We start from the raw sequence: 22,606 nt of genomic DNA, 5'->3' as shown, positions 1-22,606 counted from the left end.
CCAGATACCTGGAAATGTCAGAACCCGTACGAAAAACAGACCACCTTTTCGTCCTCCACAGCGGGAAGAGACAAGGGGAAGCGGCCTCGCAGGCAACCATAGCCCGCTGGATCAAGGAAGTCATCAAGGCAGCCTAAGTAGAAGCAGGCAAGCCACCGCCTTTACAGGTCAAAGCCCATTCTACTAGAGCCTAGGCAGTATCCTGGGCAGAAACCAGAATGCTGTCACCCGCCGAGATTTGCAGGGCGGCGACGTGGTCCTCCATACACACCTTCTCCAGATTCTACCGCCTGGATGTTCAGGCTAGGGAGGACACGGCATTTGCAAGGGCAGTACTAAGTGGGTCACGGGCAGCCTCCCACCCAGTTCGGGAGTAGCTTTTATACATCCCGTTGGTCCTGAGTCCATCTGCTACACGCTAGGAAATGGAGAAATTACTTACCTGATAATTTCGTTTTCCTTAGTGTAGACAGATGGACTCAGCATCCCACCCTTGGCTGCCGTCACGCATGGTCCTTCAAATGATTCAAGGGTAAGCCATGCTTTTCATTCACTTAGGGCACCCACCCTACCGGGTGTCAACGCTTTCCAGTTGAGTACACTGGCGGTCTCCAGCTATAGACAATCAACCAGTTCAAGTTAATCAAGTTTTAATGTTTAACCAAGTTATGAAGTTATTCAAGTTGATCAAATTAGTCAGTCACACATATATCCACAATGCTTTTCGAGGAGAATACTGAAGAGCTGCACTTCCTGCAGGGGTATATGTACTAGGGGCTGACGTCAGATTGAAATCTGATCCATCTCCAACTGCTATCAGGAGTACACTATACCCATTGGTCCTGAGTCCATCTGCTACACTAAGGAAAACGAAATTATCAGGTAAGTAATTTCTCCATTCCTGTTCCTTGGGCCAGTGAAAGAGTGAGCACTGCAAAGGATTTTAAAAAACATCAGTTTGTATTTCAAACCTTCAGCTGATGCCATAAACACTGTTGAATTATATCTCTCTTTGTGTTGGGTATAGCGTTTAACGTTCTTGCTGTTCACTTCTAAATACCAGCCTGGAGGATCTATCCCAAGTTGTTTTCAAAAGATAATTATGATTGAAAAGCTTGGGGTTTTGTTTTGGGTTGGGTTTTTTTTACACAGTGCTGTTAGGGATTTTTTTTTTCTCTTTTTAAATGTACTGAATGTAAGGATATATGGCTCAGATCAATTCTTGATTACCCTCTGCATTAATTCTTGCTCTTTGCTCTGGAGTTGGGACTCTGGCAAGGGCACAGAGTGTTTTAAACTTTTAAAGCATAGAGAGGAGTATGAAGGTATTCCTGTTGCATTGATTTACTTTTCTACTTGACTTAAAGGAAGAAAAAGATTTTTAGCTATTCTAAAGAATGTTTCAATACCACACACCTAAGCTGTGATCTGACTGAGGAATTCTTGGATCCTCGTGGACAATATTCAACAAAAACAGAGGCCTTCACAGAAAATGGAACCTCTGTCTGGGTGGAATATGAGAAGATTTTCATCCCAGTTCATCAAAGTAAGTCCTGTCTGGGCTGGCTCACATGCAGAAAAGCCCCAGTTTGGGACTTGCACTTTCTGGGTGGGCTGGGAGTGCTGTGGAAGGAGCATTCAGAGAGGGAGGGAGCCCTGGTCATTGTGAAAACACCATTAACGCATGCGAAAGCACCATAATGCATGGTGCGATGCAAATGAGAAAAAGGGGAGGATATTGGGGTGGGATTTTTGGCCAAGTGGACTGGGCTCACAGTTTTGCAAAGCTTTTATTGCCTGATTTAAGCTCCTGGAGAGCCAGCCTAGCTATCAGGGCCCTCCTACCACCACTGGGGGGGGAGAGAGAGGCTAGCCATAATACCATCACTCTAGATAGGTATTTATATCTCTATGGGAGGCGCACCTAGTCACTCGAGGTGAGGATTAGGTATTAGTGTAGGGGTTAGGGGCCACTTTAACATTCAAAGTGAGACGTACGAACAGAACAGTGCACTCTTGTGAAGATTTGATGACCTTTGGAGTGAGGAAACTCAGCCAAAGATAAGATTTGTGCAATGTTCTCTCAACCTAGCTTGATGTTACCCAGGTAGAGAGTCCATCAAGCTAGGTTGAGAGAACATTGAGAGAATGTTAATGTGGCCCCTAACCCCTACACTAATACCTAATTCTCACCTCGAGTGACTAGGTGTGCCTCCCATACAGATATAAATACCTATCTAGTGTGAGGGTATTATGGCTAGTCTCTCTCTCTCCCCCCCACCGGTTGTATGTAGGAAATTCAACAATTCTGGCACTTATCGCAAACTGTGAAAAAGTTAACACAATTTGCACTAAGATAGCACTTCGCATAGGTATTAGCGCAAATTGCAATAAACTGCCTATTATCATAAAACACACCCCTTTTTCTTTCGCAAGCGATATTTACTGCAGTTTGATAAATCCAGGCCTAAGAGAGGAAGAGTGTGTGCTCCATACATAAGTTGGGGAAACCATCGCCTCTATACAGGGAAGGCTAACAGTAGAAACTCTGAAACCGCAGTCACATCATGGAGCCACATCACTAGCGACACAGCCAACAAGCTATGCCCCATAATAACAAAAGAAATCCCCGCCGATGCTAAATCTAGACAACCCTGGTACACTCCCGAATTAAAGCTACTAAAGCACAAATTGAGAAGCCTAGAAAAAACATGGCGCAAAGACCCAACCACCTCCAATCTCAACAAATATAAATCCATGCTACACACATACAGATCAAACACGCTCAATACTAAACGAGACTTCTACGCTACCAGAATACACAATTATCAGTTCAATCCTAAAGCCCTATTCTCCTTCGTCACAAGCTTAACAAAAACGGCACCCAACTCCACTCTGGACGAAGAAAACAACAACAAATGCAACGAGCTCGCCAAATTTTTCCATAACAAAATAGCTAACATCACCTCACGCTTCACCACCTCTCCCTCACCCACCAAAACCTCTCTTAAAGCCCCCAATCATCAAATGGATGCCTTCGAAACCACATCCACTTCTGAAATCAGATCTATACTAAGTAAAATGAAACCCTCCTCCCACCCCTCAGACTCAATACCCACCAAAGCACTTCTATCTATACCAGATTGCATCGCACAACCCCTATCTGACCTCATTAACACATCCCTGGCCTCCGGCAACGTTCCCAACCAACTAAAACTAGCCATTGTAAAACCCATTCTAAAAAAGCCCAAACTAGATCCTACAGACCCAACTAACTTTCGCCCCATCTCCAATCTCCCGTTTATTGCGAAGGTCCTAGAAAGAACTGTTAACACACAATTATCCAATTATTTAGACCAGCATCAAATCCTCCTACCTTCACAGCACGGCTTTCGCAAACAATTTAGTACAGAAACCCTCCTGACGTCACTCTCAGACTACATCATCAGAGGACTAGACATGGGTCACACATACATCTTAGCCCTACTAGACATATCAGCAGCCTTCGATACCATCAATCACTCCATACTAATCGACAGGCTGACCGAAATTGGAATCTCAGGAATCCCCCTCCTATGGTTCAAATCCTTCATCAATGACAGACACTTCAAAGTCAAAATCGGAAAGCATGAATCCAAACCCATCAATATCACGTGCGGAGTTCCCCAAGGCTCCTCCCTATCTTCAACCCTATTTAACATATACCTCCTACCCCTCTGCCACCTCCTTCTGAAACTTGGTCTCCCACATTTTGTTTACGCCGACGATGTACAAGTCCTCATTCCCATCACAGACTCTCTACCCAATGCCCTTCTAAAATGGGGAAGTGCCCTCTCCTCCATCAACAGCCTTCTCACTCAACTCAACCTAGCACTAAACACTAATAAAACTGAACTAATGATCATCGCCCCCCAACAACTCAATCCCTCTCCCACCAATATCAGATCTCTGCACCCCCTCCCAGACTTCGTTCAACACGTAAGAGACCTTGGTGTAATTCTTGACTCCCAATTCAACCTGCAAAAATTCATCAACACTACCCTTAAAGAATGCTACTTCAAACTACACACACTCAAAAAACTAAAACCACTCCTGCATCCTAGCGACTTCAGAACTGTGCTTCAGGCTCTCATCCTATCCAAAATAGATTACGCAAACGCCATACTACTAGGCCTTCCCAAAAATACCACAACCCCCTTACAACTTCTTCTAAACGCAGCCGCGCGCATACTAACAGGCACACGCAGAAACGATCACATCACGCCCATTCTGAAACAACTACATTGGCTCCCCATATCTTCAAGAATCATCTTCAAGACCCTAACTCTCATACACAAAGCCATCCACAACCCAAACATGCAATGGTTCTCTGACACCCTACACCTTCGTACGACATCAAGGCCAACCAGATCACCATACCTTGCAACAATACCTACTCCTACACCCAAACTATCCCACCTCGCTTCCACCAAACAACGCTCCATCTCCTTAGCTGGTCCCAAGCTATGGAACTCTATGCCCACCAGTCTACGCCTTGAAATCTGTCCAAAGAAATTTAGACAGAAACTTAAAACATGGCTTTTCACGCACGCCTACTCTTAATCTGCCATCCCAGTACCTTTCCCCCATCCCCCACACCCCCCTCCTAATCCACTCTACCCTACACCCTGACTCCTTCCTCCCCCCCACCCCCATCCTTCCTCTTCCCTCCTTAACCTACCCTCCCCCCACTCCCTCGTCTTGTATATAGAACGTACATAATAGATTGTATATAGCATGTACATTACTCCTGCTTTTTGTAAATTAACCCTGTACTCCCCTCCCCTGTTCCCAGCATACTCATTAGCTCCAAGTTACTGCCCTGCCCCTTCCCCCTCCTCCCCCCCCAGTTAAAATATCAGTTACAATGTAAAGCCCTGTTGGCTGATTTTGCTGTTGTCTGGAAACCGATGTGATGTCTCGTGCGAATGTCGGTATAGAAAAATGTTAAATAAATAAATAAATAAATAGAAGAAAGGCTGTTGGCCTACTGCTCATGTGCTACCAAGGTCAGGGACTTCCGAGACAGGCAAGACACAGTGAATGACACAGTTGCAAACTGCGTTTTTCATAAAGGCAGGGTAGGTGCATCCAGAAAGGGGAAGAGCAGCAGCTATATGTAGACAAGGACAGAAAGCAAGGTGTACATACAAAATGGTATCATGGTAAAAGAGACAAGGTTAGCAATACAGAACACAGAATGGGTACAGTGGCTGGCTCCCTTTCTGTTTAGAGACAGCAGAGTCGCAGCCATGTTCACAGTGATAAAGCAGTGTGCATAATATATTCAATAAAAAGAGCTCTGCCCGCACTGCTAGATAGAACAAACAAAGGTTCACATTTCATCATATGGAAAGCGAGAACAGAGCAGTAGGTTGAGAGACCCAGAGGTTCAAGCTTGTCACAGAAAACCTAAACCAAAATATGTAACTATATTTATTTTATTTTTTATTTATTTTAACATGTTTTGTATACCGTATATTCGGTTTTTCCATCATAACGGTTTACATTAGGAGAATAACATTAGAGTTTTAACAAATACAATTTGAATATAAAGTTGGGTAGCATTGGGGGGGTAATAGAGGGTTAGATTATATAGGGAAAAGTTCTTAGATGTTTGTGGTTTTATTAGTCCATCATAAGTTGCTAGGATGGGGTATCTGTTTTCTTTGGAGTTGTCTGGTTGGGAGTTTGTTGGTGTTGGTAGTTAAGATCTTCTGAAAAAGCTCTGGTAAAAAGCCAGGTTTTTAATTCTTTTTCTGAAAGTTTTGGTGTCAACTTGAGTTCTTAGATTTAGTGGTAAGGAGTTCCATAGGGATGGGCTGGCGATGGATATAGCTCTCTCGCGAGTTGATACCAGGTGTGTGATTTTTGCATGAGGAGGCCTTTATTCATTGAACGAGTGTTCCTTTTTGGAGCATGTAGTTCAGTGTGTTCAATTAGCAAATGGTTTTGTTGTCCTGTCATTAATTTGTGGAGGATTGATAAAACTTTGTATTCTATTCTGTATTTAATTGGGAGCCAGTGCAAGGATATGAGAGTAGGTGTTAATGTGTGCTTGTTTCTTGGTTCCTGAAAGAATCCTGGCGGCTGCGTTCTGGAGTATTATACCATATTATTACATACCATGGACACAGTGGCCCGATGCTTTAAATATATGGATGGGTCCATCCTCCAAGAATACATCCTTTCGTCTTGTTTAACCTGTCATGCTAGCTCACTTGTAAGTGAATGCTGTGCTGTAGTGTCACCACTAGGTGGCGGGGTGGAACTTCTCCTGCAAGTGAAAAGGGGGCTTGCTGGGAGGAGCAGGCAGAGCCAGGCTGCTGATTTGAGTCCTGGTGATTAACAGTAAAGGTTCCTAGCATACTAAACTGCCTCCAGTTTGTTCTGTGCATGAATGGCTGATGCCCATGATGCCAGCCAAGATGACAAGACAGAGTAGCACAGGGAAACCCATATTTGTCTTGAGTGCTGGAGTTAAGTCTGTTTCGAGACTATCCCTTGGTGCTGTGCTATGGTGGACAGGAAAGAAAAAAAGGTGCACACCCAATTTCTCTTTGGTTCCCTGGACATAGGCATGGTGGTGCCAAAACGCTGTAGCATTTGGTTTTGCTTGTGAATTTTCTTTCTGGACTTTGTTTCTAGAGCACAAAGCAGGGCCATAATTAAAGTCCTGAGCACTATACAGCACCTGCTAGCTTAACCACGGACATATAATATATACGACTAGCTGCTAACATACATAAGAATTTTTTGTTTCTGATTATAGAATGCTGAGCTGGTGGCCACGCTGCCTTGTTTCTAGTGCCCATGTATTCGGTCAACCCTAGTGCGTTAATGCATGTTTGTTCATTTTACATATCTGTGCTTTTGTATTTTTTCTTTTAATACAGCAATGCTGGGCCCGCCCGCTGTCCGCATGACTGCCTGTAATGGCTGCCTTGTTGTCACAATTCAACCTCCAGTCTGCCATCTCAAGTCAACTGACAAACTGACGTTTCTCTCTATGGTCCCTGATGTGTATCCTGAGCTTATATACAAAGTTAAATTAATCAAAGCAGAAGTTATGAATGAAGTAAGTATTGTTATCAAAGACTGATTAGAAATCAGACAGTCAAGGTAGAACCTAAAAATCTGTGTGTGAGCCTGGTTGACCATTGTTGTAGAGCAGTATATATCTTGCATAAGGAGCATACATAAATACGGCTAAGGTATGCAACCTTCCCAGTTAGGATAAAGTTGGGCAGCCTGCCAGGAGTGTAAAATTGGAGTTCTGTGTGCGCTTCATTTGCCAAATAACATTTTTTAAAGGAATTTTATCTGCGATGATATGCTCTGTGTTTTACTTATTTATTTAAGAAGATTTCTAGTCCTTAGACACAGTTGTTGAAGGCAGGGCAAAAATTAAAATGCAAGACAAAACAGACACAACATGAAGTGTTCCCATTACAGAGATGTCACTATTGTAGCAGCTGAAAGCTCTGAAGTCCCTTCCTCTTAAGAAGGTGGTGTGGATTACAAGATGGATCAAAAAGCAAACAGTTAAACATCTACAATAACTGGGAATGCCAGCTTAAATAGAAATATTTGTAACTTCTTTCTAAAAATCTGAGTGCATGTTATTATACAGACTATTTTGGGAGGGGGTCTCAGTGCTCGTAGAGTATTGTATATGTGCAGCATTGAGTTTATCCAATGAGAGATGTTGCAATTCAAGATCCAAAATTTTATCAACTTTAGTTCATGGTCCAAATTTGGGTTCCAGGCTGGCTGGGATAAGACTACATATAGAAACATATAAATGACGGCACAAAAAGACTAATCGGCCCATCTAGTCTGCCCAGCAAGCTCCCACACGTATTTTCCCATATGTATCTGTTTCACCAACCACCAAGTTCAGGGCCCTAATTGGTAACTGTTTGATTCAAGGTTCCTGCCATCCCCTGCCATTGATGCAGGTAGTATTGTTGGTGTTGCATCAAAGGTGAGTATAAGGCTTAATGGTTAAGGGTAGTAACCACCGCATCAAGCAAGTTACCCAGATGCTTGTTTACCCAGACTGCACAGATCATTGCCTTGTTGAATGTTGTCTGAATATAAATCCTGTTTTCCACATTTCCCCCCTGCCGTTGAAGCAGAGAGCAACGCTATATATGCATTCAAAGTGATGTATCAGGCTTAACTGGTTTAGGGTAGTAACTGCCGTAATAAGCAAGCTACCCTCATGCTTATGTGTTTATCCAGATTGTGAAGTTCAGTCTTTGTTGGTTATTGTCTGAATGCAAATCCTCTTTTCCACATTTCCCCTTGCCATAGAAGCAGAGAGCAATATTGGAGTTGCATTAACCTTGCAAAGGCTTATTGAGTAGCCTCCACTTCAGTAATCCACCCCCATGGCTCTTCACTTCCTTCCCATTCTCTAGCATTTATGGATCCACAGTGTTTATCCCATGCCCCTTTGAAATCCTTCACAGTTTTAGTCTTCACCACTTCCTCCTGAAGGGCATTCCGGGCATCCACCACCCTCTCCATGAAGAAATACTTCCTGACATTGGTTCTGAGTCTTCCTCCCTGGAATTTCAAGTCATGACCCCTAGTACTACTGATTTTTTTTTCCAACAGAAAAGGTTTGTTGTTGACCATGGATCATTAAAACCTTTCAAGTTTCTGAAAGTCTGTATCATATCACCCCTGCTCTTCCTCTCCTCCAGGATATACATATTTAGGTTCTTCACTCTCTCCTCATAAGTCATTTTATAAAGACCATCCACCTTTTTGGTCGTCCTTCTCTGGACCGCCTCCATCCTGTCCCTGTCCCTTTGGAGATACAGTCTCCAGAACTGAACACAGTACTCCAGGTGAGGCCTCACCAAGGCCCTGTACAAGGGGATCATCACTTCCTTTCTCTTACTAGATATTCCTCTCTCTAAGCAGCCCAGCATTCTTCTGGCTTTTGCTATCGCCTTGTTAGATTGTTAGACACTATCACCCCAAGGTGTCTCTCCTGCTCCGTGCACATCAGCCCTTCACCCCCATCAAATACAGTTCTTTCTGATTTCCACACCCCATATGCATGACTCTGCACTTCTTGGCATTGAATTTCAGCTGCCATATCTTCGACCACTCTTCCAGCTTCCTTAAGTCATGTCTCATTCTCTCCACTCCTTCCGGCGTGTCTACTCTGTTGCAGACCTTAGTGTCATCCGCAAAAAGACAAACCTTACCTCTATCCCATCCGCAATGTCGCTCACAAAGATATTGAACAGGGCCAGTCCCAACACTGATCCTTGCGGTTCCTGCTAAAAACCGCTGTCTCTTCAGAGAGCGTTCCATTTACCGTCACACATTGTCTTCTGTCCATCAACCAGTTTGCAATCCAGGCCACCACCTCGGCACTCACTCCTAAGCTTCTCGTTTATTCACCAGTCTCCTGTGCGGGACCGTATCAAAAGCTTTGCTGAAATCCAAGTAGATGACATCGAGTGCGCTTCCTTGATCCAATTCCTTGGTTACCCAGTCAAAAAAGTCAATCAGATTTGTCTGACAGGATCTTCCCCTGGTGAATCCATGCTGCCTCTGGTCCATCAATTCTCCCGACTGTAGATAGTTCACTATCTCTTTCAACTGTGACTCCATTACTTTTCCCACCACCGAAGTGAGGCTAACCGGTCTGTAGTTACCAGCCTCTTCTCTATTCCCACTCTTGTGAAGCGGGACCACCACCGCTCTTCTCCAATCACTCGGCACCACTCGCGTTTCTAGGGATCTATTGAACAGGTCACACAGCGGACCCGCCAGCACATCTGAGCTCCCTCAGTATCCTGGGATGAACCTCATCAGGCCCCATGGCTTTGTCCACTTTCAGTTTCTCCAGCTCTTCTCATACATTTTCTACTGTAAATGGAGTTACATCTACTCCAGTTTCTTGTTAACTAGGGACGGTCCTTCTCCAGGATCCTCCTTAGTGAACACAGAACAGAAGTATTCATTTAATATTTCTGCTATTTCTTCATCTCTCTCCACACATTGATCCTTTCAATTTCACTATACCACTTTGAACTTTTCTCTTTTCACTGATGTATCTGAAAAATGTTTTGTCTCCTCTTTACCTCCTTGGCAGTCCTCTCTTCTGCTTGACAATGGTTGTGGGTATTTACCCATCGGCCCAGGTAGTGGTAGAATAGCTCTCTCTGTAGAGAGAGCTATTCTACTTGTGAAGAATTGGGGAAGCTGTATTGTTACTTCTCAGTTACTGTGGGCTGGGCTACTCCCACCCAGGCTACAGTTGGCTATAGGTAAATCCAGCTGTTCTTAAGAGCTGGCCAGCAGAGAGTTCTCTGCTAGTACACTGACTCCTGAGCCGCCTCTGATGGGTCTGAACAAGGCTGTGCTTGAGGGACTATGAGCTGAATTGAGACTCCCTAGATTACCCACTAAAGGATACTGCATCTTTTGAGTACGCTGGTTGTTCCCTGCAAGCTGGAAATGAGGAAGCACACATTTAATTTTCTATTTTTTTTTTCTGCATATCAAGTGAAAGCGCAGCTGTTGTGTTTGTTTAGATCCTGAGACATATCTGCACTTATGAATGTGTTTTATAATTCTTTCTATATAGATAGATAAATTACTTGTTAACAAGTAATACTTTTATCAATGGTACTGGACTCAAATCATCAGCCGCCTCAAATCTTCATATTTGAGAACCAACACATACCTATAAAATCCCATGCAAAGAATTTAGGAGTGATCATTGATTCTAGACTATCACTGTCTGACAATATATCAGAAATAGAAGAAAAAATCCCTTTTCAAAATACATATGTTGAAAAAGCTCAAACCACTACTATTACCATATGACTTTCATTTAGTTACACTAGCTTTGATTCTCACAACCCTAGATTACTGCAATTCCTTATCTTGGTCTACCACTATCTACAATACAACCATTACAACTCGTTCAAAACGCCACAGAAAGAATGTTATGTAATGTATCACGCAAAGAACACATTACACCTATATTACAGCAGTTACACTGGATTCCAATACCGTACCGCACGACTTATAAAATTCTGTCTATCATTCACAATTTACTACATAACTCCAACTGAATTTGGCTGTGTTCATTACTGAGAATATTCAGACTCACCAGACAACTCCGTACCTAAGATAAATGCATACTGGAAATTCCCTCAATAAGAACTGCCAGCTTAGCACTAACCCGAAAAAGAGCTTTTTCAGTTGCAGCTCCAACTTTATGGAGCTCTCTTCCAGCAAATCGTACAGAATTTTAAAAAATGCTTAAAAACCTACCTTTTCACACGTGCTTATAATATACAATAACGAACTCCTCCATTCTGAACCTTACACTGTTTAGCATGATAAATAATTTTAATGTAAATGTGGTGATGTATTTTAAATGATGTATGTTACAATATTGTGTATGTTCTTATTGTAAACCGCCTAGATGGATAGACTTCTACCCCACGGTGCGGTATATAAAACCTTTTAAATAAATAAAATAAATATCTAGTGTTATCCTTGTGAAACTGTAATTCTGACTTTTGGCTATTAAGAGTTTGTCTTTCTCAGATAAAATGTGGGGGTGTGTATGTATATATGCATGTGCTTTAATATCAGATAATGTTTTTCTCAGTCTTTCAGAATCCGCGAGTTCTTGTCCGATAAAGGGAATTTTACCACCACAATCCTTGATTTGCTTCCATTGACAAATTATTGCATTTCTGTTAATGCCACGGCAATTATCAATCGGAACCTGCATCCCAAACCCTCCGCTTGGCAATGTGCTGTCACGGCTCTCATCAGGGAACCAGGTATGTTTTTTGTTCCGGCCTCTTTCAGCCTTCTGTAGGTTGATATTTATGTTTGTGGGAGCTATTGCATAATTCACATTTGGTTGCTAAAATTAAACACTGGCTAGCCGATACACTTCTTCATTTTCCTTGGAAAATCAGCATCATTTAAATTGGTCCTTTTAATCCTTTTACTCTTCTGTGACTGTGGCCATAGCACTTTGGGGGGGGGGGGGCAGGCACTGTGATATTCCATGATGGGAGCACTCCTCCCTCATGTGCCAGACACATGAAGAGCAAGCAATCCCAACCGTTTCATAGCAGATATGTCCGTAGTGCATTCTCTCAAAATAAAATTGAAATACTCAGTCGGTCATTGAACAAAATTTATACATTTTAGTATCTTCCATGAACCTGTAGAAGCAGCAAGAGTGGCGCACATTACATTACAGCTCCTGGAATCTGACTGATGCATATTGGCTGCGTTGTAATACACACATGCCATCCTCCACATGAAGTCATTTGTGACGCTCTTCCAAGCAGGTTCAGGTGAAACGCAGGAAAGCAGCTTAAAAGTTTTCCAAACTGATAGTTTTGATACGGACATTTTAAAAGAGTAGAGCGAGAATTTACCATTCGCTGTGTGTGCTCCAGAAATATAGCACATTTATTTATTTAAAAACTTTTTTATACCAGCATTAGTGGGTACATCATGCCGGTTCACATTGTAACTGGAGAAAGGAAAAGAAATACATCAAACAGGGGTGAGGGGAGGGGGATGAAAGGATAGAGAGAAGAAGGAAGGATTAAACTGCAGAAAAGTCATTAACAATGTAAGGTAATAATAATAAAAGCTCGTAAAGTGACAAATAATATACTGTCATTAACATCTTATGGAAGATCTCTCTTAACTGTGTCTTCTATTACTATTTTTATTTTACCTGGAAATCATTATAATAAAACCAGGATGGTGTCTGGTGCCAGTTGAATGAGGGCAAGGTCTGCATGATGTTCCCATACATAGGGCATTTTTCCACTGATAGAACCCCCTGTTAGTTGTTTTCCATTGGATGCAGAGGTCACTGGGGTTAGAAGGGGTGTTTTTTTTTTTCAGGGTGGGATTTGAGCCTGGGAGGCTGGAATTAACACAGCTCACTGCTAAAGTTATTGCCGCCTCTAAGGTGGAATTAAATTTGCATAGTGTTGGGTGGGCTGCGTGAAGCCTGGAAAGTACATCGTTCATACCTAATGAGGCCGATTGAATTGTTTTTAGATCATTTGCAAATGCATTAGCATTAGCATTACTGATGGGGAACTGTATTAGAAAAAAAAAACCCATAATGAAAGGTACAGGTCCCAGTACAAGATTCGTGCTGCACACAACACTTTCCATCTTATACCAGGCAGGATGGCATTTATCAGCACCCTGTGCATCCTGTCTTTCATCCTGTTCCCAGTCAGGTAACCTGATTTACTAGCTTTGCATGTGGCACTATGCCAGAAGCCTTTGCAAAGTGCAGGTACATGATAGCAGCCCTATTACCTTATCTCTTTCCTCACTCTGATCTCAGTGCAGTGAGGTAATCTCTACGTGACGTTACTGCTCTCCCTAACAACCAGGCCGCATCTCCACGGCACTCTAAACTGTAGAATTCCTGATTGAATATTGGAGAAATCTGACTTCTGACACTATTTCTTATGCTGCAAAAAAGATCTTCCAGCCAGCTCCATCCTGTGGAGATTTACTCCTCTGCGTTAATTTCTTGATGCACCACCACATTTTGCTGGATAGAGCCCTAACTGATTTACATTTTTCAGAGTGACAGGTGCTGATATTTTTCCTGGTACCTCTTTTCCTTTTTCCCTTTTTTTTTTTTTTCTCAAGAGTTCTGCCTAATCACAGAATGGGAGATCTTTTCAACTATAAAACTGCGTCTTTGCTCACGCTTTAACTAGCCGATCTTTTCAACTATAAAACTGCGTCTTTGCTCACGCTTTAACTAGCCTAGTAACTAAGTCTTATTCTGCACCGCAGGCTATCCCATGCCAGCAATGATATGTGGGACTTTGTTAACGTTTGGCTTCTTCCTGATGTTGGTTTTGGTTATGCTGAAGTGGACTCCAGCGCTGGTAAGGAGTTTCTACTTTTAAGATTTTCTTCAGAAAGTGCCTGATTGCTCCTTCTCCCACAATGCTGTTTAAGATGAAAAAAACCAACGTGTGTGTTGTGCACTGAAGAGTGGCGTGGCGTCCCGCGGTGGTGGTCACCGGGCCTGTGGCTGTGCGCCAGGCCTCGCGCTGAGCCTCGGCGTCCTCAGCATCCTGGGCCTTGCCCCTAGGCATGCGCAAGCATACTAGCAGCTATGATGGAGGCTCCAGGGCGCTCCTTTTGGTATGGGACAGCTCTTACTGGCATAAGAGCGACAGATTGTTCCCTATTGAATTAAGTAAATATGGCGAAAATGGCCTACAGTCTCCCATACCTCTTTTTTGCCAGGCTTTAGACCACTAGTTAGGAGCCACTTTAAAAGCTCCTCACTTTCTCCTTCTCCTTTGATACATTTGGGACACCAATTTAATATCCCAAATTGACCTTGGTAATTCATAGCCACTAATTGATCAGGCCAAATCTTCTCTAATAACCCCCCCTCTGACTGCCAGAGTTGTTTGCTCTTTGGGTAAGTGACCTGGCTGACAGGAGCGCTCTGCAGGCCTGAGGCCTTGGAAACATCCTGGCAGAAGGACGAAGCTCGTGAGAGAGGAGGAGCAGAAGTCTGGCTCTTTTTCCATTACTGTAGGCTGGCGGCTGCGGCGCTGAAATATCCAAGTTAGTTTATCTTCCTTGTACCATGCAGAAAAAGGTAAATAATTAAATTAGTGGTGATAGTTACATTCCTGACTTCCATTTTATGTTCTCGCCATCGCCAGGAAATGAACCTCCTTATTGGATACAAATATGTACCCAAATATTAGCTAACTAATTGTAACTTGCTTTGAATGCTGAACACTTTGAAAGCTGTACTTATTTAGCCATTTTTCCATGAATAACAGCACAAACAAAACTCAAAGGATGTAGCTGTAAGAAAAACTGCAAAAAAATTAAGAAATAGGTGAAAAAACTATGAGACACAAAGCAAAGCCTTGCAGTGGAACCAAAGAAACAGGCAAGATGACTCTTGATCCCATCCTGTTCTCATTATCATCCATTTTGGCTTACTCTGTATCATCAGTTCAGCGGTCCGCTATAGGTTGGAAGGTGTCCTGGTCGGGGCACTGTATAAAAACCTTCTGGCTAATATTTCTACTTAGGACAGAAGAGGGATGGTGAGTCCTGAGGTCACTGAGTTATGACAGAAGATGATTGTCTGGCATTCAGTACAGGATGTGATGGTCATTGGATTCTGAGTAGTTTACTTCTTTGTATGCAAGGAATCTTAACTATGTTTTAACTGTTTTTTTTCAGAAGCCATCTACCCACACAGATGGCTACTGACTAGAGTGAATGGGCTATCTGAAAGTTGCCCAGCCTGTGTGCGGGGCATTGGGTTCCACGACCCGCATTCTCCAGGGGCCCAGGGGAGGCAACATGAAGGGTTTTTTTGCATTTTTCAAAAGCAGGCATGTTGTTTTTGCTAAACAATTTGTATTATATATTAGCAGGAAAGAGCGGGTGCAAGTTTTCCTTGTTCCTTGGGCAGTTTTTAAAGGGAAAGAGTGCCAAGCCTGCTGGGTAACAAGCTCCAAAGTTTTGAAAGTCGTCCTTAGGAAACATTTTTATCAAAAATTGACAGATTTTCATCCCGTTTGATGATCATGAAGCAGTCTGAGTAATGGCGTGATAGTGCATACATTGAAAGCAACTCCAGAATCCTAAGCTGCCTGCTTGGGTAACATGCAGATTCTTTGCCTAATAAACGCATAATCCGCTGTTATACTGCTGGATTTTCTCTGGTTTTTGTCATAGGGGACAAAACTACTTGAAATATTTGTGGTTGCCTGCCCCTTGACTGGCCCCTATCTGTATGGAAGTCATTGTGTCTTAGGGTTTTTGTTTTGGGTCCATCTCGTCTCTCCGAGGTTAATTTCATGGATTTCCATCTCATTTTTAAACCAACCTATGATGCTCCTGGGAGATTATTCCCTTCCCCCCCCCCCCCCCCCCAATAAATCAGTGCAGAGCATCTTCCTGTTGCCAATAGGTGGGTGACTGATTTGCATTTGAGATGGTAAATTTCTTTGTCCAATAGTAAGACCAACAAATCTAGTAGCAAATCCTAATAATTCTCTGTGCTTTCTTCCAGAATTCCTACAGTAGAAGGCATGTCAGCCATACCCAGTATGCAGAGCCTGTACTTCTGTATCCTTCCCAACAGAAGGGAAATCATTCTGCTCCGACGGGCTGGAGTAAGATACCAACTGAATAACATTTTGTGATGCTCTCTTACACAGAAATACAAAAAGATTTTGCTGCTCATTGCCAGTTAGCGGCCTCCTGCGCTTCGTTTATTTCGCCCTGGCTGGTTGTTCACAGTCACTTTGATTTGGCATGTAGTAATATCAGATACAGTCCAGAGATCTGACCTGTGGAACTTTCTAATAAAGTATGATTTCCACCGAATGCTTCTTTGCTAGCTTTTTCAGATAATGAGCTGTTTGCACAGTAGTGAATCTGTCTTCTGTGTATGATAAAATAATTGCATTCTACACATTTTCCCATTACAAGTAAAAGTTCATGTTTTCTTTGATTCAGGTATTTCCCATGTGTCTTAAGTTCTACTGAATGCATTCCAGGTGCTGGTGGTGAGGAAATAAGGGATTATAAGAGGCATGAAAAAAATATCAGGGAAATAAGTGTTGCAGTTTTTTGGGATCTAACCCTTACTTGGATTATGCACTATTTTTGTATGTCTTATTTTTCTGAGCACCAATTAGAAGATAATCAGTAATTGAGGTCTGTTCTAGGAGAATCTATGTCTTCAGCTGAAAGACAAACCCCAGCTGCCCGCATGACAATATTAGATTATATTTGGTACTGACAGGGCCGTCTTTTAATCTGGACCTGCACCAATTGGTAATTTTGCAATTTTCAGTTGGTGCCTATTGCTAAATGAAATGAGGCATCTATTTTTTTGCATTTCCTTGAGTTTTGTCTATGGCAGCATATTCATTGTGGGAAGCCCCATGCCTACCCCCGTGTGAAGGGGGTTAATAAACATGTAGATAAGAGGAAGCCGATTGCTATGATGTATCTGGATTTTCAGAAGGCATTTAACAAAATCCCTCATGAGAGGAGATTCAGGAAATTCAAGGTTTATGGACAGAGTCCCCAATATCCTGTAGCAGATTTTTCAAGATTCTGCAGCACTAATATAGCAAATTTGCAAGTTAAATGTTTTGTTTTATTTTTTTACTTGACAGTAATAATAACTTTCTAATATTTGTGACAGTTAATTTATTTGGGTCTTTATTAGAGGACAGGGGATATTTAACGATTGGGGCTGGGGCGGAAGGCAGGGAAGGAATCTGGGAAGAAATGGGAGATTACAGAGGAGGGAAATGAAGAAGGAATCTTAGGCAGAAGGATAGAGAGGTAAGGGATTGAGGACAACAGAGGGAGAGGAGAGTGGTTTTAGAAAAAATAAGGAAGGAGAATGAGAGGAGGAAAGAGATGATGGTAGGAGCAGACCCTCGGAACCTAGGCAAAACCCTCCTGCCCGGCTCACCACATCACGTGACTCATAAGTCATTACTCTTATGTATTATATCACACTTTATTTATTTATTTTTATATATTGACATTCGATCTGAGATATCACATCAGTTTACATTCAGGTACTGTAGCCTAGTGGTTAGAGCAGTGGGCTATAGACCAGGGTTCAAGTCCCACTGTTGACCTTAGGCAAGTCACTTTACCCTCCATTGTTTCAAGTACAAACTTAGATTGTAAGCCTTCTGGGGATAGGGAAATATATCACACTTTTGCTAAAGAAATGTTCTGGGGAAAACTAGTAGCTAGAATATTGTAGAAAGAAGTACTTAGAAATGTATAAATGTGCCAAAGTTCAGTCCCTGTATCCCATCTTAGTTATAGGCTCATCTTACACAGTATTTGCATATTACACTGATTAGGCTTGTAGGAAGAGCCAAGGCTGCTGAGTCAGAGTCAGCACTGAGTTTGGTTTTGCCTTCTGGCTCAGTTTACAAGAAATCATATGACTTATAAGAATTCAATCTCAGCATATATAAGATAAAATTTTAATGCCAGCCAATTGGGAAAGAAAATGTTATGCAAACAAACAAATTAACTAATTGTTGTGTAAATTGAGGTGCTGATCTGTTTAATCTATTGACTCTTTCTGAATTGCCTTGCTGATATTGGCACTCTCCTGAGAGATCTCATTTCTTTCAAAATAAAAGATCTTTCTCTTTTAGCAGCTGGTGTTGTGCTTATTTACAGCCCCACATCAAGTTGGTGGGGCAAGAAATATAAAACTCGGGCATAGGTACCAGCTCTGTGGGTGCTTGAGCACTCCCAATCTTCAGCAACTCCTTCACTGTGTGCAAGGTGGGGTTATTTGTGTTGACTTTAGCACCCTCAATCATTGTGAACAGTTGGCTGCTATGAAGACCTGAACTCTAAGCCGGGCAAACCCTTTTGAATATCGAACTCACCATAACCTAAAACAAAACAGCATCTTTCACCCATAGTTTTTTTGTTTTTGTTTTTTTACCACAAAGACAGATTTCAGTTTCCATCTGTCTGCTCAGGCATCTTGTTTGGTGTCTCTCTGGTGCAGTTTAGTCTTGTGTCAGTGCTCTTCCTCAATGCTCTGTGTTTTTCTCTGGAGGCAGGGGAGGGGGTTGTCTTTCAGCACAATCAGAGCACAGGCAAAGCAGCAAAGATCTGACCTGTTTTTGCATTCTGGGTGTAGTTTTAAAGAACTTCCTGCTGAGTGTCTCAGTTCCTCATTTTGAATGGAGGTGAATGGGGGTAAAAAGGAGCGGGTCTTCATAAATCCTTTGTACCAGAGACTATGATTGTCTTTATCCTTAGAAAAATGGCTCAGCTTGCTTCTTTATAGGTACATTTAATGGTTCCAAACTTACTTTATCATAGACTTATCACATACAGGAAGTCCTCAGTCTTAAGGCATAAACTGCATCTGAAGTCAAAACTTTGTAAATGGAAACAGAGTGCCCCATAACAACAATGTTATAAATGGGGGATTGATTCCAGCACTAAGGCCTTATTGTCACCAAAATAACCCGAAATTGAGTACTATATAGTACTGTAAAAAGCGTAGACACATTTTTAAAGTATTACATTTTTTATATCTGAAGAGGAACGTGCCCAGGCATGCTTACGGAGCATTACACTGGCATTGTTTCAAGGAGAGAAAGTGCCTGGCCCTCTTCGTGCCGATGTCACCTCACTGGACCTCACACTTATCGCCGGCCGGGAAACACTTGGGCATCTTAAAGTCAGAAGAGATGTAAGTTCAATAATGACTGTCAGTTCAGAAACATTTTAACTTCACACTGTTGTAATTTGAAACACCTTAAGTCAAGCACTGCCTATAATAGCTTATTTCTGGCATCACCAAATAAGAAGGTAGCAATTTCTCTGAATAAAAGGAACAAAAATGAAAACCAGAGAATTCAACCACACTGCTCCATACGCTGGGTGGAACTTTCTCACCTCCAGCCCTGCACTGGTTTGATCTACGAATTAGATAACCCAAATACGCTTTCAAACAAAACTGTCTTCGGCAAAGAGAAAAGTCCATGTTGAGGCAGTGATATGGACAGACAATTATTTCAAATTTTTAACTTCAATTGGTTTTAAAGTTCCAACTTTTTGTCCTAGGGCTATTTGTAAATTCAGGGATAAGAGAGATCTTACGTCCTCAAAGTTTTCATAGACTGCCAATTATTATACTTATTGCAGACTTTCTGATTATCAAGTAAATTATGAAAAATTAACTGTAATGGAAATATGACCAAAGAACAAAATTCCCTGTTGCCTGGGGAGATTCACAGTGACAAGAATTGGTTTTCAATATTTAGGGATCAATGTGTCTCCCAATTTAGCAGAGCTATATATATTGAATTTCCCGGAGGCTATCCAGTAGGTAAAATCAGATCTGAATAGGTAGATGTCTTTTTCTTTGCATTTTGCTAGGGATCAGTTTGAAGGATCTCAAGCTTGGGGAGACAGCTTGGCATTATTCCTGTGTTATTCTCCTGGAGCACTTACTCTTATGAGAATTGACAGAAACAACCTGATTGTATCCCACACTATAAAAGCATGGAATCTATTTACCTTTTGGGATCCTACCAGGTGCTTGTGACCTGGATTGGCCACTGTTTGTGGCCAACAGTGACCTGGATTAACCAATGCTGGAATACTGGGCTTGATGAATCTTTAGTGTGACCCAGTATGGCAAATCTTATGCTCTTATGTACAAATAAATGATTTAAAAAAAGAATATGAGAAGTGTTCACCTATTTCATCACTGATACAAAACCCTCAGATATCTCCTCTTGCCTTTTATTTTGAGTCAAAGGACTGATATGATAAAGGGCATAGATTCGAAGGGAGATTTTTTTTTTTTTTTGGAAGGGAGATCATTTTAAATTCATTTACAAACCTAGTGGAAGAGTTTGAGAAACCAACGTATTCACATTATATGTTTTTGCAGTTATTGAAGGGACATTTTTATTAAAGGGGAGAACAAAGTACACTAAGGAAAAGAGATGGATTAGAAAAGATTCTTGAAAGACAGTTTTCTGGCAAAATTATATCACAAATTTATTGTTATCTGTGTAGCAAGGTGACAGCAATGGAGACATGCCAGTTTGATAGGTGGAATGTAGATATTGACAACTGGCACCATGCATGGTGTTCCATTGAAAAGATATCAATCTGTGAGAAATGTAAAGGGTTATTGTAAAGACTTTTTCATAGAACGTACGGGTATCCATTATATTTTTCCAGGTAACTCAAGTCCACTGTGTTGGAGAGGCTGTGGGGTATAGGCTTCATGCATTCATGTGTGTGGGAATGTGCAGTAGTGGGCCAGCTCTGGGTAGATACAAAAAAACCAAAAAGATATGCACTCAATAACTGGACATTAATTTTTCTGCCTTCTCAGGAGGCACAGACATTTTTACTATCAGAGTGAAGCAACTGATTTCTCATGTATTACATGTGGCTAAAATAACTATCTCATTTTACTGGTAAAGAATGCCACAGCTGGAATACTGGAGAGGGGAACTGGCTGAAAGGGTCTCAATGAAACGGATTACCCATTTATTTAAGGACAGATCAGAAGGATCAGAACAAGTTTAAAGAGTTTCTTGGGCATAGTGCAAGTCATTTTGCAGTCTGTGATAAAAGCAAGAGATAAAAATGTCTTTGTGCTGCCATTTTTCAGCTGAGTTCACCTAATTTTTTTTTATCCTAAATGATGTTCTGTTTTGTGTGTCCTCTCCATGAAGTTGTATTTATTTATTTATTTATTTAAACAGTTTTATATACCATTGTATGGAGGATCCGTCTCAACGGTTTACAACAAATCAATATAATAAAAACAAGAAGATATTAGAAGAAATGAAAGTACATATTATAATATTATAAAATCTAAAATTACCATCTACAAAATATAATTAACCAGAATTAAAAATAAAATACTACCATTTAAAAGAATAAGAACAGTAAAAGGTTTAAGACTATAAGAGCCAGCCAGTAACTAGATTGCGAGGAATTCTTATATGTTCTCTATTCATCTATATATGCTTGCCGGAATAACCAAGTTTTTAAGTCCTTCCGAAATTGTTTTTCATCCTGTTGTATTCTCAAGTCCAATGGTAATTTATTCCAAAACTTCGGACCAGCAATTGATATAGCACGTTCTCTCACTTCGCACAAGTGGGCTGATTTAATATTTGGGATTGTAAGGAGTCCCTTTTTAGATGATCTTAAGTCGCGCTGTGGCACATGCAATCTTATTGTTGTGTTAAGCCAATCAGACATCTCTCCATATAAAATTTTATGGATAATACAGAGTACCTTAAAAATTATTCTCTGATCAACTGGTAACCAATGTAGCTTTTTCAATACTGGAGTTATATATTCTTTCTTTTTGGTACCTGTCAATATACGTGCTGCGGTATTTTGTAAAATCTGTAAGGGTCTGAGTATGACTTTTGGTAGACCAAGGAACATAGCATTGCAATAATCCAATCCTGTAAATATCATCGACTGTAATACTAATCTAAAATTCTCCTGTGATAACAGTGGTTTGAGTCATTTCAGCATCATTAACTTCCCATATCCTTCCTTAACTATCTTTGAAATATGTTTCTGGCAATTAAATTCTGTATTGATATGGAAACCTACATTTCTTACTACATTTTCAAATTTCATATGCTTAATATCAGTAGTCAAACTTAATGTTGGTTCATCATAAAACCTTTTCCTGTCTAAAATAATAAATACAGTTTTTTCAAGATTTAAAATTAATTTCAGTTGTGTCAGTACTTGATTGATAATTTTTAGATACATATTAATAAGCTTAAAAGTCGCATCGACATCATTCTCAATAGGAAACAAAATCTGTATATCATCAGCGTACACAAAATATATCAGATTAAGACCTGCTAATAAATGACACAGAGGCAATAAATATACATTGAACAGCGTCGCTGATAACGCCTGACCCCTGTTGTTAGTTGAAAGCTCTCTGACATAT

General features: G+C 41.3%; 1 protein-coding gene across 3 annotated transcripts in view; it reads left to right on the top strand.

Moving 5' to 3' along the window:
• LOC115092579 (interleukin-22 receptor subunit alpha-2-like) overlaps positions 1–16,597 on the top strand; it is a 36,645-nt gene extending 20,048 nt beyond the window's left edge. For all 3 annotated transcript variants that reach the window (XM_029603571.1, XM_029603570.1, XM_029603572.1), the window contains exons 4-8: positions 1,368–1,546; positions 6,936–7,117; positions 11,696–11,873; positions 13,888–13,982; positions 16,154–16,597. In XM_029603571.1, coding sequence (XP_029459431.1) covers positions 1,368–1,546; positions 6,936–7,117; positions 11,696–11,873; positions 13,888–13,982; positions 16,154–16,276 — 757 coding nt within the window. In that variant the 3' untranslated portion in view covers positions 16,277–16,597. The remainder of the gene's footprint in view (positions 1–1,367; positions 1,547–6,935; positions 7,118–11,695; positions 11,874–13,887; positions 13,983–16,153) is intronic.
• Positions 16,598–22,606: the final 6,009 nt, after the last annotated feature.

The sequence above is a fragment of the Rhinatrema bivittatum genome, chromosome 5 (assembly GCF_901001135.1).
Source record: "Rhinatrema bivittatum chromosome 5, aRhiBiv1.1, whole genome shotgun sequence".
NCBI lineage: Eukaryota > Metazoa > Chordata > Amphibia > Gymnophiona > Rhinatrematidae > Rhinatrema > Rhinatrema bivittatum.
The sequence above is the reverse complement of the archived record's forward strand: the minus strand, read 5'-3'. Positions and strand labels throughout refer to the sequence as shown.